Source organism: Schistocerca gregaria, chromosome 11, assembly GCF_023897955.1.
Source record: "Schistocerca gregaria isolate iqSchGreg1 chromosome 11, iqSchGreg1.2, whole genome shotgun sequence".
Taxonomy (NCBI): Eukaryota; Metazoa; Arthropoda; class Insecta; order Orthoptera; family Acrididae; genus Schistocerca; species Schistocerca gregaria.
The window spans coordinates 139,092,100-139,108,168 of record NC_064930.1 but is presented as its reverse complement, the minus strand read 5'-3'; the positions used below and the strand labels follow the sequence as shown (position 1 = coordinate 139,108,168).

Sequence of the window (16,069 nt, the reverse complement as noted above, 5' to 3'; positions counted from 1 at the left end):
TGCATTTTTTTGAACCCGAATCAAAGAGGCAGTCAATGGAGTGGCGTCACACAAGCTCGCCGAGGAAGAAAAAATTCAAAACTGTGCGATCGGCAGGGAAAGTTATGGCAACAGTTTTCTGGGATACAGAGGGTGTGATTCTGGTTGATTTTTTGGAGCAGGGATGCACAATAAATTCTGTTCAATACGTCACAACCCTCAAAAAACTTAAAGCACGTCTTCAGCGAGTTCGCCCAACAAAATCAATGGCAGATGTTCTTCTTTTGCATGACAATGCAAGACCACACACCAGTCGTCACACCTCTGACGAGATTGTCAAAATTGGATGGGAAGTTTTGCCTCATCCCCCATACAGCCCTGACCTGGCACCATCAGTCTTCCATCTGTTCGGGCCACTAAAAGAAGCTCATCGTGGGATTCATTTTGAAGATGAGGAGGCCGTCAAAACATCCGTGCGTCAATGGCTTAGGAAGCAGAGCTGTGATTTATACCGTGCTGGGATACATGCCCTTGTTCAAAGATGGACCAAAACTGTAGAGATGGGCGGAGATTACATTGAAAAATGACAAAATGATCCTCAATGTTGTGGTTTTCAACCTATGTAATTGCATTTAAATTTCCTGACAATTAAACGTAGAAAAAAAAATAGGAGGCATTACTTTTTGACTGACCCTCGTACATAAGTGAGTGGCTGAAGTTCCCCAGACCTGCAGTCACGAAGATGTGTGTGCAATGTTCATCTGCGACGTTCGTCACGAAGGCGAGGAGCACGTGCGTGTGTGCGTGTGTGTGTGTACACCTACGCGTTGTGTGTCCGCAGCACTGAACATGTCGAACGACGTGGCGGGGGCCACGTTCATGGCGGCGGCGACGTCGGCGCCGGAGCTGTTCGTGAACGTGATCGGCACGTTCATCACGGAGGGCGACATCGGGGTCGGCACGATCGTGGGCAGCGCCGTCTTCAACATCCTCGCCGTGGCCGCCTGCTGCGGGCTGGGCGCCGGCATCGTGAGTACACTCAGTATACTGTACTGTACTGTACTGCACTCTGATCTGTCTTGCCCCACTACTTTCTGCAGGTAGACACAGCACGTGGTCTGATCTGTCTTGCCCCACTACTTTCTGCACGTAGACACAGCACGTGGCAGCATGTGGCATAGCCTCTAGGCAACAATGGCGTCATCTCACCAGCAGAAGTCTCGTCACGGACCATCTCCACAGTGGAAAAAATATCTATTGTGACAATTTGACGTGTTGTAGATGCTACTTAACCACTAATATACAGGGTGTTACAAAAAGGTAGGGCCAAACTTTCAGGAAACATTCCTCACAGACAAAGAAAGAAAATATGATATGTGGACATGTGTCCGGAAACGCTTACTTCCCATGTTAGGGCTCATTTTATTACTTCTCTTCAAATCACATTAATCATGGAATGGCGCCGGCCGCGGTGGTCTAGCGGTTCAGGCGCTCAGTCCGGAACCGCGGGACTGCTGCGGTCGCAGGTTCGAATCCTGCCTCGGGCATGGATGTGTGTGATGCCCTTAGGTTAGTTAGGTTTAAGTAGTCCTAACTTCTAGGGGACTGATGACCATAGATATTAAGTCCCATAGTGCTCAGAGTCAATCATGGAATGGAAACACACAGCAACAGAACGTACCAGCGTGACTTCAAATACTTTGTTACAGGAAATGTTCAAAATGTCCTCCGTTAGCGAGGATACGTGCATCCACCCTCCGTCGCACGGAATCCCTGATGCGCTGATGCAGCCCTGGAGAATGGCGTATTGTATCACAGCCGTCCACAATACGAGCACGAAGAGTCTCTACATTTGGTACCGGGGTTGCGTAGACGAGAGCTTTCAAATGCCCCCATAAATGAAAGTCGAGAGGGTTGAGGTCAGGAGAGTGTGGAGGCCACGTAATTAGTCCGCCTCTACCAATCCGTCGGTCACCGAATCTGTTGTTGAGAAGCGTACAAACACTTGGACTGAAATGTGCAGGAGCTCCATCGTGCACGAACCACATGTTGTGTCGTACTTGTAAAGGCACATGTTCTAGCAGCACAGGTAGAGTATCCCATATGAAATCATGATAACGTGCTCCATTGAGAGTAGGTGGAAAAACATGGGGCCCAATCGAGACATCACCAACAATGTCTGCCCAAACGTTCACAGAAAATCTGGGTTGAAGACGTGATTGCACAATTGCGTGCGGATTATCGTGAGTCCACACATGTTGATAGTGAAAATTTACAATTTGATCACGTCGGAATGAAGCTTCATCTGTAAAGAGAACATTTGCACTGAAATGAGGATTGGCACATTGTCGGATGAACCATTCGCAGGAGTGTCCCCGTGGAGGCCAATCAGCTGCTGATAGTGCCTGCACACGATGTACACGGTACGGAAACAACTGGTTCTCCCGTAGCACTCTCCATACAGTGGCGTGGTCAACGTTACCTTGTACAGCAGCAACTTCTCTGACGCCGACATTAGGGTTATCGTCAACTGCACGAAGAATTGCCTCGTCCATTGCAGGTGTCCTCGTCGTTCTAGGTCTTCCCCAGTCGCGAGTCATAGGCTGGAATGTTGCGTGCTCCCTAAGACGCCGGTCAATGGCTTCGAACGTCTTCCTGTCGGGACACCTTCGCTCTGGAAATGTGTCTCGATACAAACGTACCGCGCCACGGCTATTGCCCCGTGCTAATCCATATATCAAATGGGCATCTGCCAACTCCGCATTTGTAAACATTGCACTGACTGCAAAACCACGTTCGTGATGAACATTGACCTGTTGATGCTACGTACTGATGTGCTCGATGCTAGTACTGTAGAGCAATGAGTCGCATGTCAACACAAGCTCCGAAGTCAACAATACCTTCCTTCAATTGGGCCAACTGGCGGTGAATCGAGGAAGTACAGTACATACTGACGAAACTAAAAATGAGCTCTAACATGGAAATTAAGCGTTTCCAGACACATGTCCACATATCATCTTTTCTTTATTTGTTTGTGAGGAATGTTTTCTGAAAGCTTCGCCGTACGTTTTTGTAACACCCTGTATACGCCATTGCTGGTTTGGAAAACGTAAGAAAATGATACTTGACTACACAACACACGCTTAAATAATATCGACGATTTCAGTCGATTTTTGCTAATACACTCTAAGGCAAAGAAAACGACGCACCTCTAAGGAACTACCTGAATGGGACGGAAATCGATAGGTGTGGTGTACATGTGCAGACGAAAATCTGATTACAATTTCAGAAAAAACTGGATGCCTTATTCAAAAGAATACTGAGCAGGTCAGTAACACGTTGGTCCACCTCTGATCCTCACGTAAGCAGCTGGTCGGCTTGGCGTTGATTGACCAGACTTTCTTGATATCTCCATGAGGGCTATCGTGCCGCATTCTGTCCAATTGGCGCGTCAGATTGTCGAAATCCCGAGATGGTTGGAGGGTCCTGCCCTTGACGCTTCAGACGTTCTCAATTGGAGAGAGACCCGGCGACCTCGCTGGCCAAGTTAGGGTTTGGGGAGCGTGAGGAGAAGCTGCAGAAATCGCAGTGTGCGGGCGGCCATTGTCCTGCTGAAATATAAGTCCAGGATGGCTTGCCATGAAGGGCAACAAAACGGGCACTAGAATATCGTCGACATACCACTGTGCTGTAAGGTGACAGACGTGGTGCCGTTGCTGGCCGAGGTAGGATTTGCCTAGCACGAGCACGAGCCTGCATTATGGCGTTTAAGTATCATTTTCTCACGTTTTCAATTAAGCTGCGGCGTATATTTTTCTGGTTAAACAGAGTGTATGACATGTAAAGTTGCGGCGGCAGATATTCTTCCATTGCGAACATGCTCCATGGTCGAAACCAGTAGTGAATAAATGTATTGCGAGACAGCACAGTGTTTATCATGCATTTCTCCAAATATATTGATCCTGCTGGCAGTTAGTGGATTTTTTTTTCACTTAAAGGTGATTAGAAAGACTTACAGAAGCCGGAGAACATCCCTCGGGAGTCTGGAAGTGGCCCTATGTTTGTAGCATTTAGAGATACGTTTTAACAACGATTACTGGGAAATTCTCATTGAAATTCTTGAAGGGAGTAGGACGTCAAATCGGTCGACCTGGAGCAGGATGGACACCACAGAACATGTTAATTTCCACTGCCTAACTTTTACAAATAAATTCATGGAACTTCGTCACCATGACTAGGAATGATTCAGGATTCACACTCGCGGGAGTGGAAGTTCAGAAACGTAACAAGACAAATTTTTTTACATGTGAAATTTTATCATTTTTTTCACTCACTGTTGGCTGCATTTCTTGCTATAGGTTTACTTTTCTTCATAAGAGATTCTTCAATGAATTCCAAATCCATTAAAAACTGTGGTAAAAATTAAGATAATTAACTAGAAAATTTGAGTTTTTTTTCCAAACATGAAGTTTAAAATGTAACAGCTCATTCATTTTTTCATAAATGAAATAAATTCTAGCCTCCCGTACACCTGTAAGTGTGGTTCGTATACTGTGCAAAATACATCCTACAATCTCTCTTTCTTATGAAGAAAAGTGTACCTGTAGCAACAAATGCAACCAATGGTAAGTGAAAAAAATGATGAAATTTCAATTGCAAAAAAAATTATTTTTTATGATTTTTGGACTTCCATTGCTGTGAGTGTAAATTCCGGATCGTTCCTGCCTGGTCATGCTAACAGAGTTTTATGAATTTATTTGGAAAATTATAGACAGTAGAAATTAAAATGTCTCCTGCTCCAACCTGGTCCGTCTGATGCCCTACCCCCCCCCCCCCTCCTCCCCTTAAGGCAGTAGCGGTAAAATGTAGGGAGTGAAAGTCCGCCTACAAATTGTACAGAAACCAGACTGCAGTTGTAAAGAATGGAAGGACGTGAGAGGGAAGCAATGGTTGAGAAGGGAGTGAGACAAGGTTTTGTAGCCCGTCCCCCATGTTATTTGACCTATAAAATTAGAAAGTGATAAAGGGAACCATGCAGTAATTTGAAAAGGGAATGAAAATTGAAGGAGAAGAAGTAAAAAGTTCGAGGTGTTGACAGTGCTGTGATTCTGTTATAGATGCCAGAGGAGCTGGAAGAACAGTTAAGAGGAATGGATGGTGACTGAAAAAGACATGAAAAAATCCACATCAACGTAAGGAAAATGAAGCTAATGGAAAGTAGTCCAGTTAATTCATGCGATCCTCACCGAATTTGATGGCGCTATTTTGCTGTCGGTTCTGACGAGAATAATCTATCAATGAACTGTTCACAGTAGCTAGCTCTCTATCCTACCTTCCTACTCATGACAAATCCTACTCGTGGAATTCTCGCTCTGATATGCTTATTCAAGAAACATTCATTGTTCATTGATTATACTATCTTAGAAATTGAAATAGTTTGCCTTAGCAGTTAAGAGTCCCTACAGTGATATAAACATGTGACTGAGAACTTGTTAAGGGAAGATGGTTTGTTTATTACTGGGCTACCTGTAAGAGAGAAATAAATTTTCAGCAAAAACGTAGATAAATACACAAATGAAACGATCTGAACATACTGTCCATCTCTCTTAAGACAGACATTAAGATAAATGTATATTTGTGTTCAGGGATAAATTACGACAGGTAAGTTTCACTGGCTCAGCTAGCAAGTAATACACACCATGTTATAGATTAAGGCATATGTTCATGTAACTGTAATGCACCTACAGAAGGCAGCATATTGCAGAAATGCGTTGTGCTAATAAACACATTCTAAGACAACAAACGACCACCACCAAGGAATTAGCCCTGTACGACGGAGATCGGTAGATGAGATGTGCATGTACAGACAAAGAAATGACTGCAATAAAAAAAAGTGATTTTTTTCAACAGGAGTACCTTCAGAAATTGAGCAAGTCAGTAACGCATTGGACCACCTCCAGCCCTTGTGCAAGCCGTTATACTGCTTAGCACTGATTGAGAGATTTATCGGACCTCCTTCTGAGGAATCCTATCCAGTTGGTGCATTAGATGGTCAAAATTCTGAGCTGGTTGGACAGCCCTGCCCACAATTCTGCAAACGTTCTCAACTGGGGGGAGATCTGGCAACATTGCTGGCCAAGGTGGGGTTTGACAAACAAAAAGACAACCAGTACAAACTTTCGCCGTGTGCGGGCGGGAAGTAAATTGCTGCAATGTGATCCTAGGATGGCTTGTGATGAAGGGTGTAGAATGTTGTCAAAGCATCGCTGTGTTGTAAGGGTACTGTGAATGACAACCAAAGGGGTCCTGCTATAAAACAGAATAGGACCCAATAGCATTCTACTGCTACTTGTCGGGTTGCATTCAGGCAACAATCAGGTTGGTGTGCCACCACTGTCTGAGGCGCCTGTAGACATGTCTTTATGGGTCATTGGGATTGGGGTTGGGCTTCGAAATGGGGCTCATCACTGGAGACAATTATACTCCAGTCAATGAGATCCCTGGCCGAATCGGTGACGCCCCAGGTAGCAGTAAGACTGCACCAAGCTGACTGTCGCCTGCTGTATGACCCGACAAGCAGGAGTGATGGTCTGGGTTGCCATTTTGCTTTTATAGCGAGACCCGTTTGATTGTCTGCTGCACGACAGAGGCATGTCGACGATATTGTGCGCCCCGTTTCGTTGACCTTCATGCCAAGACGCCCTGGGCTTACAGTTCAACAAGATAATGCCCGCCCACACACTGTGAGAGTTTTTATTGCTTACCCTCGTGCTTGCCAAACCCTACCTTGCCGAGTAACGTCGCTGGATCTGCGCCAGACTGAGAACGTTTCGAGTATCCAACCAGGTCTGGATTTTGACACCGTAGCTCACTGACTGGAGAGAATTTGGCTCAATATCCCTCAGGAGGGCACAAGACAGCTCTATCAATTAGTGTCAAGAAGTATAACTGCTTGAATTAGGGCCTATGCTGGTCTAAAACACTATTGGCGTGCCCAGTTTGCGAAGCTCTTCCTCTTGATTAAACCATCCATTTTTCCTGAAAGTGTAATCGCTGATTTGTCTGCTCATGAATACCACATCTACCGATTTCCGTCCCATTTTGGGTAATTCCTTTGTATTGAGTCGCTTTCTTTTCTTAGAATATATTAGCAAAAATTGACTGAAGCGGTTAAAATTACACACATTAAAAAAGTTTTGCATCACCTTGTTTCCCCGAACTCCTGAAGATGGACTTTGACTATGGATATTATATCACAGACACGGTCCCTTTGACTGATCAGAGACGTCACTAAACCCACCCAAAGACGTAAACCACCATGTATAAGCCTCGCCTATTAGACAGAGGGGGTCTGACAACCGATCAGCTCCAGTCATTCCACCAGGAAGGAGGTACACGGCTCGTGTTGTCTGTAGTAAAAACGTGCCTAGACGGTCAATACCGCGGTTCGAACACGCCCAAATTGTGCCAGGAAGGGCTCTCAACAAGGGAAGTGTCCAGGCATGTCGGAGTGAACCAAAGCGATGTTCCATGGACATGGAGGAGATACAAACAGTGCATGACATACCTCACTGAAGCCGCCCAAGGCCTACAACTGCAGAGAATGACCGCTATCTAAGGATTATGGTTAGGTGGAACCCTGACAGCAACGGCACAGTGTTGAATGATGCAGCCACACGACCTCGTGTTACGACTCAAACTGTGCACAATAGGCTGCATGATGTGCAACTTCACTCCCGACGTCCATGGCGAGGTCCAACTTTGTAACCAAGACACTGGGCAGTGCGATACAGATGAGCTCAACAACATGCCGAATGGACTGCTCAGGACTGGCAACAAGTTCTCTTCACCGATGAGTGTCGCGTATGCCTTCAACCAGACAATCGTCGGAGACATGTTTGGAGGCCACCTGGTCAGGCTGAACGCCTTAGACACACCGTCCAGCGAGTGCAGCAAGGTGGAGGTTCCCAGCTGTTTTGGGGTGGCATTATGTGGGACCGACGTACACTGCTGGTGGTCAGGGAAGGAGCCGTAGTGGCTGTACGATATGTGAATGCGATCCTCCAACTGAGAGTGCAGCCATATCGGCAGCATATTGGCGAGGTGTTCGTCTTGAGAGACAACAATTCGCGCCCCCATGGTGCACATCTGCACCTTCAGGATAACGGCATCGCTGGACTAGAGCGGCCAGCGTGTCCTCCAGACATGAACCCTATCGAACATGCTTGTGATAGATTGATAAGGGCTGTTTATGGACGACGTGACCCACCAATCACTCAGGGGTATCTGTGCCGAATCACCGTTGAGGAGTGGGACAACCTGGACCAACAGTGCCTTGATGAACTTGTGGACAGTATGCCACCACGAATACTTGCATGCATCAATAAATGAGACGAGCTACTGGGTATCAGAGGTACCGGTGTATGCAGCGGTCTGGACCACCACCTCTGAAGGTCTCGTTCTGTGGTGGTACAGCATGCAATGTGTAATTTTCATGAGCAATAAAAATGGCGGAAATGATGTTTATGTCGATCTCTATTCCAGTTTTCTGTACAGGTTCCAGAACTCTTGGAACTGAGGTGATGCAAAACATTTCTTGATATGTGTATTTCATAAAGATAGGAATAGAAAAATACAGCACGTACCTCTCAGCTATTGGTTTCGAGGTCGCCAGCGTTCTGGTGGTCACAGTGTTGGTGCTGGCTGGTGTTGCAGGTGGTGCCCCTGGACTGGTGGCCCCTGACGAGGGACTGCCTGGCGTACGGCGTGACGGTGTCGCTGATGATCTGCATCATCCACGACGAGCGCGTCGAGTGGTATGAGGCGCTCACCCTGGTGCTGCTCTACATCGTCTACATCGCAGGTCGGCACATCCGGCACCCGGCACCGCCACTGTACCCCTCACATTAGTTCTGGCCCAGAGTTCCGTTCGGTTCCGTCCTCAGACCAGCTGTCCGGTACTTCCCTCAGCAAGTGCTCATTTAATAAACTCGGGCATGAGCTGGTTAGATGAGCAGTGTATGTTGTGATTTGAAGTCAGATAAAATACGCCACCAGCTTGTATGCAGTACTATTTACTATAACGTTTCACATGTGATCCTCACCAGGTAATCATTACCCTGCGAGCAATAGGTTGTGTTGTTGTCTTGAAAGTCTCTTCGGATTTGCTGCGGATCCTAAAATCAACTCGACTCGATATTTCGGCGATCCAACTGGTCGCCATCTTCAGGAAAATGCTCCTTCTGCTGGTTAGTCCCGCTGAGAACTGACGCGAGGTTGCAGATCGACGTCCTGTACAGGCCACCGTTCAGTACACGGCTCATGCGCCGCCCATCACGGTTTCTGCCTCCCGAGACAGGGAGGCGGCGCCGCCCTTAGTGGAACACTGCTGCCAACGATATATCGCACTCACGGCCGCACCGAAGAACGTTCACTTTTGATGCGAGATAAAACAGGATTCCATGTTTTGCTTAGAGGAAATCCATTGTCTCTGTTGATTGAACTATCAGCTAGCCTAATTTCAATCGCCTCTTTATAGACACTGTTCCAAAAACCCTAAATGTTGGCAACCACAACAGTTTCCTCAAATTTCATTTTGTGTCCCTCATTTACGCAGTGTTCTGCTACCGCCGATTTTTCCGGCTGTTGTAGCCTCGTATGACGGCGATGTTCCACACACCTGTCATCCACTGTGCGAATAGAACGGCCAACGTAAGCTTTCCCACGTTCACACGGAATTTTGTGCACCCCGGGTTTCCTAAGCCCCAAATCATCTTTCACAGAGCCCTAATCTTAGAAGCTGGACGGAACACACTCTTAATGTCAAATTCCTTGAAATTCATCCAGTCTTAAACGATAAGCGTCCAGCATAAGGAAGAAAGGCCAAAGATCTATTTCCTCTTCGTACACCTCCAGAGATGGTCCAAATTCCTCTTAAAAACAGTCATCAAATGCTCAAGTTCTTGGGTTAAGCTGTCTGCGTCGTAAGTGGCATATGCTGTCCGTACCAAAATCCTAAGGACGCCATTACGTTGGTGTGGTGGTTGACAATTCTAAGGGTGCAGATACCAAGCTGCGCGTGTTGGCTTTCGGTGAACACTGTGTCCCAAAGTTCCATCTGGTTTTTTATAAACCATTATGTCTAAAAGTGGAAGCATCCCATCATTTTAAACCTCCACAGTAAATTTGATACGGGGATGAAGACAGTTCAAGTGGTCCAAAAACGTGTTAAGAGCATCACGTCCATGCAGCCAGACATAGAAGGTATCATCCACGTATCTCTAGAAGCACGTTGGTTGCAAAGCTGAACTCCTCAGTGCCATGTTCTCGAAGTCCTCCATAAATAAATTGGCGACTCCTGTCTGAAGACCAGTTTCATGCAGCTCTCCACACTACTCTACCCTGTGCAGGCCTCCCCACCTCTGCATAACCACTGCAGCCTTCACCCTTTGAACCTGTTTACTGTACTCATCTCTTGGTCTCTCTCTACAGTTTTCACCCTCAACTCTTGTCTCCGATACCGTATCGATGTTTCCCGGCCATCTGAGGATGTTTCCAATCGACCTATAACTTGATTTAGTTATGTTTTACAGGATTCCTTTTCTCACCAGTTCGGTTAAGTATGTGGGGCATTAAATAATGCAATACTTTTTTTCTGAAAGCAAGTAGGTTTTGTACAGGATTCCGAGACACTAAATATTCCCCATTATTTTGGTTGCAGAACCCTATTTTTCAAAGTCATATCCATTCAATGGGACTGCCTTACACCTTGTATACTGGGAAGGCCTGTACACCCACATGCTACCACTCCACTGGTGGACCTCAGAGCCAACGTGTTGCTCCATCAGTAACCTCCCCATCATCTGTATGCTGGTTCTTGCAGAGTGCATTCTTCACTGGGCCAAACAGGTGGATGCTGGAAGGTACGAGATCTGGGCTGCATGGTGGATGAAGAAGAACGGTCCAGTGAAGTTTTGTGAGCTCCTCTCAGGTGCTCAGGCCACCGTGAGGCATTGCGTTGTCATCGAGGAGGAGGCTCTCGTGTCGACCGCGAAGCCACTACGCCTCGCTATACGCCGCGGCTACTGGACTCACGTGGCTACCTCACATGCGCCGACGCTCCAGCCGGACAAGTCATCTCGTGTCTCAGTGCGCGACCGACCACCAATGCCCATCGCATGAGCAGACTGGTGGCGTAACACATACTATCACTCCGGACAACAGACAGACACTAACCGCCTCACCAATGCGGACGAGAGACAGACCCAGACTAACTTGGCTGACCAGCTAACCAGACTCGGCAACTCAAACTGACAGACTGACCTGGCTGACCAGCTGCCTCCGACTGGCTGACAGACTCACTTTTTGCCACGACGAACACACTGAAGTCATTAATTCAGGTTCCTGTGGATAGCACATTGCACTTCAGCATTGAGCGTTCCACCTCGAGGCAACGAGGGACCCTGTAGAGACACACGTTTGAGTAACCCAACTGGTGGACGAATGTGTCAGCACTAAGATCGGACAAGCCCAGTTGAGCATCGAGGTGTCTGAACGTCATCTGTCGATCACCTCAAATGAGAGTGTCCACAAGTTCCAGTATTCCAGGAGTCACACGTGGGAGATCAAACAGGGTTGCACGGCCTTGTTGCCATGATGATAGACGCCTCGCCCAACGACTCACCGTGCATTTGTTCACTGCCAGATCTGCATAGACATTCTGCAGCTGTCTATGAATATCTGCGATACTGTGGTTTTCGACTAAGGAACTCAGTGACAGCTCTCCGGATCTAGCGCACTTCCATTATAGACACCATGTTGAAGACTACCTATAGCGCCGCCACCTACCGGAGCTTAATGAAACTATAGGATTTACTATTAAAAACAGTCTTGATCACGATTTATTTATCAAAGTGACCAGTTTCGACCACTGCTGTGGTCATCTTCAGACCATTGAGTAGGAACCTCTTTCTAGTGATTCTCCAACAGAAAGAGGTTCCTACTCAATGGTCTGAAGATGACCATAGCAGTGGTCGAAACTGGTCACCTTGATAAATAAATCGTGATCAAGACTGTTTTTAATAATAAATATTTGTAACACATTGATCACTGCCACTCTCATAATGTATTCAAAAGTAATTAAACTATAGGATTTCAAGCAGGAATATTCCACGATGTCACACAACGAATTCTGTCTTTTTTCAACCAAAACTGGCTGAGTCAAAAATTTGTTGCTGTAATTCTTCATCGGATCTCATACAACATAATTCGCAATTGTGGATGACATTTTGATCCTGTCGGAAGCAGCAAAGGACTTGGATGTTCTGTTGGGCGGTATGGATAGCGTCTTCAAAAGAACTTAAGGTGAATATCGTCAAAAGTAAAACAAGGCTAGTGTGGTGTAGTCGGGAAAAGTCAGCTGATGCTGACGGAATTAGATTACGAAATAAGACTCTAAAAGTAGTAGATGAGCAAAATAAGTGATGGTGGCCATAGCCGAGATCACATAAAATGCAGATTCGAAAAAGTTAGAAAAGCGTTTCTGATCAATAAACTAGTATGTTAACATTAAGTTTAAATTCAAGTTCTGAGAAATCCCTTCTGAAGGTATTCGTATGGAGTTTTGATTTCTACAGAAGAGACATGTGGATGATAATCGGGTCAGACAAGAAGCGAATAGAAGCTTTTGAAATGTGGTGTTACAGTAAAATGCTGAAGAGTACGTGGGTAATTGACGTAACCCACGAGATACTGAATAGAACTGCGGAGGAAAGAAATTTGTGACACAACTTGACTAAAGAAAGGCATTGATTGATAGGGCACATTCTTAGATATCAAGGGGTTGCCAATATAGTCCTGGAGGAAACTGTGTGTGAGGGGGGGGGGGGAGGAATGGGACAGGGGGGGGGGGATCGTAGAGGGAGACCAAGACGTGAATACATTAAGCAGATTCACAAGGATGTAGGTTGCAGCAGTAATTTGGAGATGAACAGGCTCGGATAGAATAGCGTGGAGAGCTGTGTCAAGCCAGTCTTCAGACTGAAGACCACAACGGCAACAATATTGCCTCATCAATAATTGTTCCATCTGTCCATCTAAGCCTCACCATTCTTCTGTAGCACTTCATTTGGCAAGCTTCAGCTCTTTTCACGCCTGTACTGCTTATCGCTCACGTCCCAGTTTCGCACATGGCTACACTCCAGGCAAACACCTTCAGAAAAGACTTGCTAAGGCTTAAGTTTACGGTCAGTGTTAACAATCCCTCTTTTTTCAGGAATGCTTTTCTTGCTATTACCAGTCTGCTTTTTTTTATCCCTTCCACTTCGGTCCTCAGCAGTTATTTTTCTGCTCAAATGGCGTTACATGGTCTGGTGGTCTCGTAGTCAAACTCCGAACCAACATGCTTCAAAAGCCATCTGCCTAGCTGTCCAGTTATTAAACACCATTCAGAATTGAGTGGCAAGACAAACGTAATCACCAGTGCTACCTAAACTGAAATATTACTCATCTGCTTAGTCAACATTTTGTTAGAGAGACGCTATTCGTCATTCTTCTTAGCTGGATATCCTTTCTAACAAAATCCTAATCCTCAACAACGTTACCGACAATGCTCAACATGAGAAATGTGTATAATGTGACTCAGAATGTTTTCCATCCCTCCCCCTCCTGTACTTTTAATTTGTTTTGTGACTAGTATCAAAACATTCCATTTCTCGAGCACACACTCCTCACAGCTATTTACTTTATAAGCTATGAAGTCCATGACTGTTTTAGTGTTCATGTTTCAAGTGTTCAACTGGTATGAGTTAGGTGCAGTACATTTTTGGAATCCTAATTTTATGCAGAATGAACTTCCAGTGCGAAAATCAACACTTATTCACGCCGTTTCGCTTCTGCAATCTACATTTCTGTATCTCCCAAGTCCGCCCCAGTTAGCCGAGTGGTCAGCGCGGCGGAATGCCACGCCGAGGGGCCCGGGTTCGATTCCCGGCTGGGTCAGGAGGTTCCCTGCACTCAGGGACTGGGTGTCGTGTTGTCCTCATCGTCATTTCATCCCCCTCTCCGACGCAAAAGTCGCCCAATGTGGCGTCGAATGATATAAGTACGTGCCCTCGGCGGCCGAACTTCGCCGTTCCATTTGTATATCCCAAGGATAAGCTTGTTCAAAAGCATGCTACAAATGTCAGTCCGAAGCTACTGCATCGCATTTATTGTCTTGGAAACTACAACAGGTAGAGTGAGTGCAGTTAAATGGAACGATGTTTCAGCTACGTATTGAAATTCTTTCACATCACTATGTGTTCAAAACTATGCAGACACATCTATGTATGTATTGTCACGATGGTCGCACCCATCAGTATAACAGGAGGTGGTTGGAGGGGATCGTTGTCTTGTCAGCTCAGAAGCAGGAACCCTAGAATGGGTCGATAAGGAGGGCTCAGTGGCTTCGACGATTGTTTTGTATCAGCACGGGAAATCGACCATATCTGTTGACAGCAACATTCCTAAAATGGACTAACCTGCCCAAATGCCTGGCCCGAACCTAAAGATGATCCTTTTGGATGAGTGAGACAATCGTCTTCACTCCAAATCTTGGTGTCCAATATCACTACCTCATCTGATTTCGAATCTTGAGGAAGGAGAGATACCATTAATCCTCACATACCTGAGTGAATGTGTCCCCACGAGAATTAAGCCCATCGTCCACTCAAGTGCCAGAGAAACTGGATGTCCCATCAGGGACATTTCAGCCGCCTTACAGCTGCCCAAGTGGACTGCTGGTGATGTGATTGTGAAGTCGAAGAAGGAAGGAACATCCACAGCCACACCGACACCATGCACGATGATGGAAAGAGATCACTAAGCAGCTACACTGACAGTAATGGACCATTCCAGAGCAGATGATTGTTTTGTATCACCATGGCAAATTCACGCTATCTGTCGACAACAACATTCCTGAAATGGACTGGCCTGTCCAAATTCCTGGCCTGAACCTAAAGAAGCTGCTTTTGGATGAGTGCAACAGTCGACTTCACTCCAAATCCTCGTCTCCAACATCACTACCTCGCCTGATTTCTAATCTTGAGGAAGGAGACATACCCTTCCTCCACAGACACCTGACTGAAATTGTCCCCAGCAGAATTAAGCCCATCATACAGCCAAGCACCTAAGAAACTGATATAGGCACATGTATTCAAACAGAAAGATATGTAAACAGGCAGAAGAAGGCGGTCCGGTCGGCAACGCCTATATAAGACAACAACTGTCTGGCGCAGTTGTTAGATCGCTTACCGCTGCTACAATGGCAGGATAGGAAGATTTAAGTGAGGTTGAACGTGGTGTTTCAATCGGCACACGAGCGATGGGACACATCTTCGAGGAACCGATGAAGTGGGAGTTTTCCCATGCGACCATTTCACGAGTGTACCGTGAATATCAGGAATCCCGTAAAACATTAAATCTCCGACATAACTGCTGGCGGAAAAAGATCCTGCAAGAACGGGAGCAATGACGACAGAAGAGAGTTGTTCAACGAGACAGAAGTGCAACCCTTCTAGAAACCACTGCAGATTTCAATGCTGGGCCATCAACAAGAGTCAGCGTGCAAACCATTCAACTAAACATCATCGATATCGGCTTTCAGAGACGAATGCCCATTCGTGTACCCGCGATGAATGAACGACAAAAAGGTTTTACTCCTCGCCTCGGCCCATCAAACCGACACTGGACTGTTGATGACTGGAATCGTGTTGTCCGGTTGGACGAGTCTCATTGCAAATTGTATCGAGTGCATGCAAGTATACGGGTATGGAGACAACCTCTGCATGTCAGCAGCGGACTGTCCAAGCTGGTGGAGTCTCTGAAGAGACTGGGGCGTGTGCAGTTGGAGTGATGTGGGACCTCTGATACGTCTAGACACGAGTCTGACAGGTGACACGTACGTAATCATCCTGTCTCATCACCTGCATCCATTCATCCCCATTGTGCATTCCGACGGACTTGGGCAATTCCAGCAGGGCAATGCGACACCCCACACATCCAGAATTGCTACAGAGAGGCTACAACGACACTCTTCTGAGCCACTAAACTC

The 16,069-nt window shown here is 46.4% G+C and overlaps 1 protein-coding gene across 2 annotated transcripts in view; it reads left to right on the top strand.

Annotated features, from left to right (window-relative positions):
• The window catches only part of LOC126295251 (sodium/potassium/calcium exchanger 3), a 564,758-nt gene that overhangs the window by 488,886 nt on the left and 59,803 nt on the right, over positions 1-16,069 (top strand). For both annotated transcript variants that reach the window (XM_049987652.1, XM_049987651.1), the window contains exons 3-4: positions 821-1,008; positions 8,695-8,842. In XM_049987652.1, coding sequence (XP_049843609.1) covers positions 821-1,008; positions 8,695-8,842 — 336 coding nt within the window. The remainder of the gene's footprint in view (positions 1-820; positions 1,009-8,694; positions 8,843-16,069) is intronic.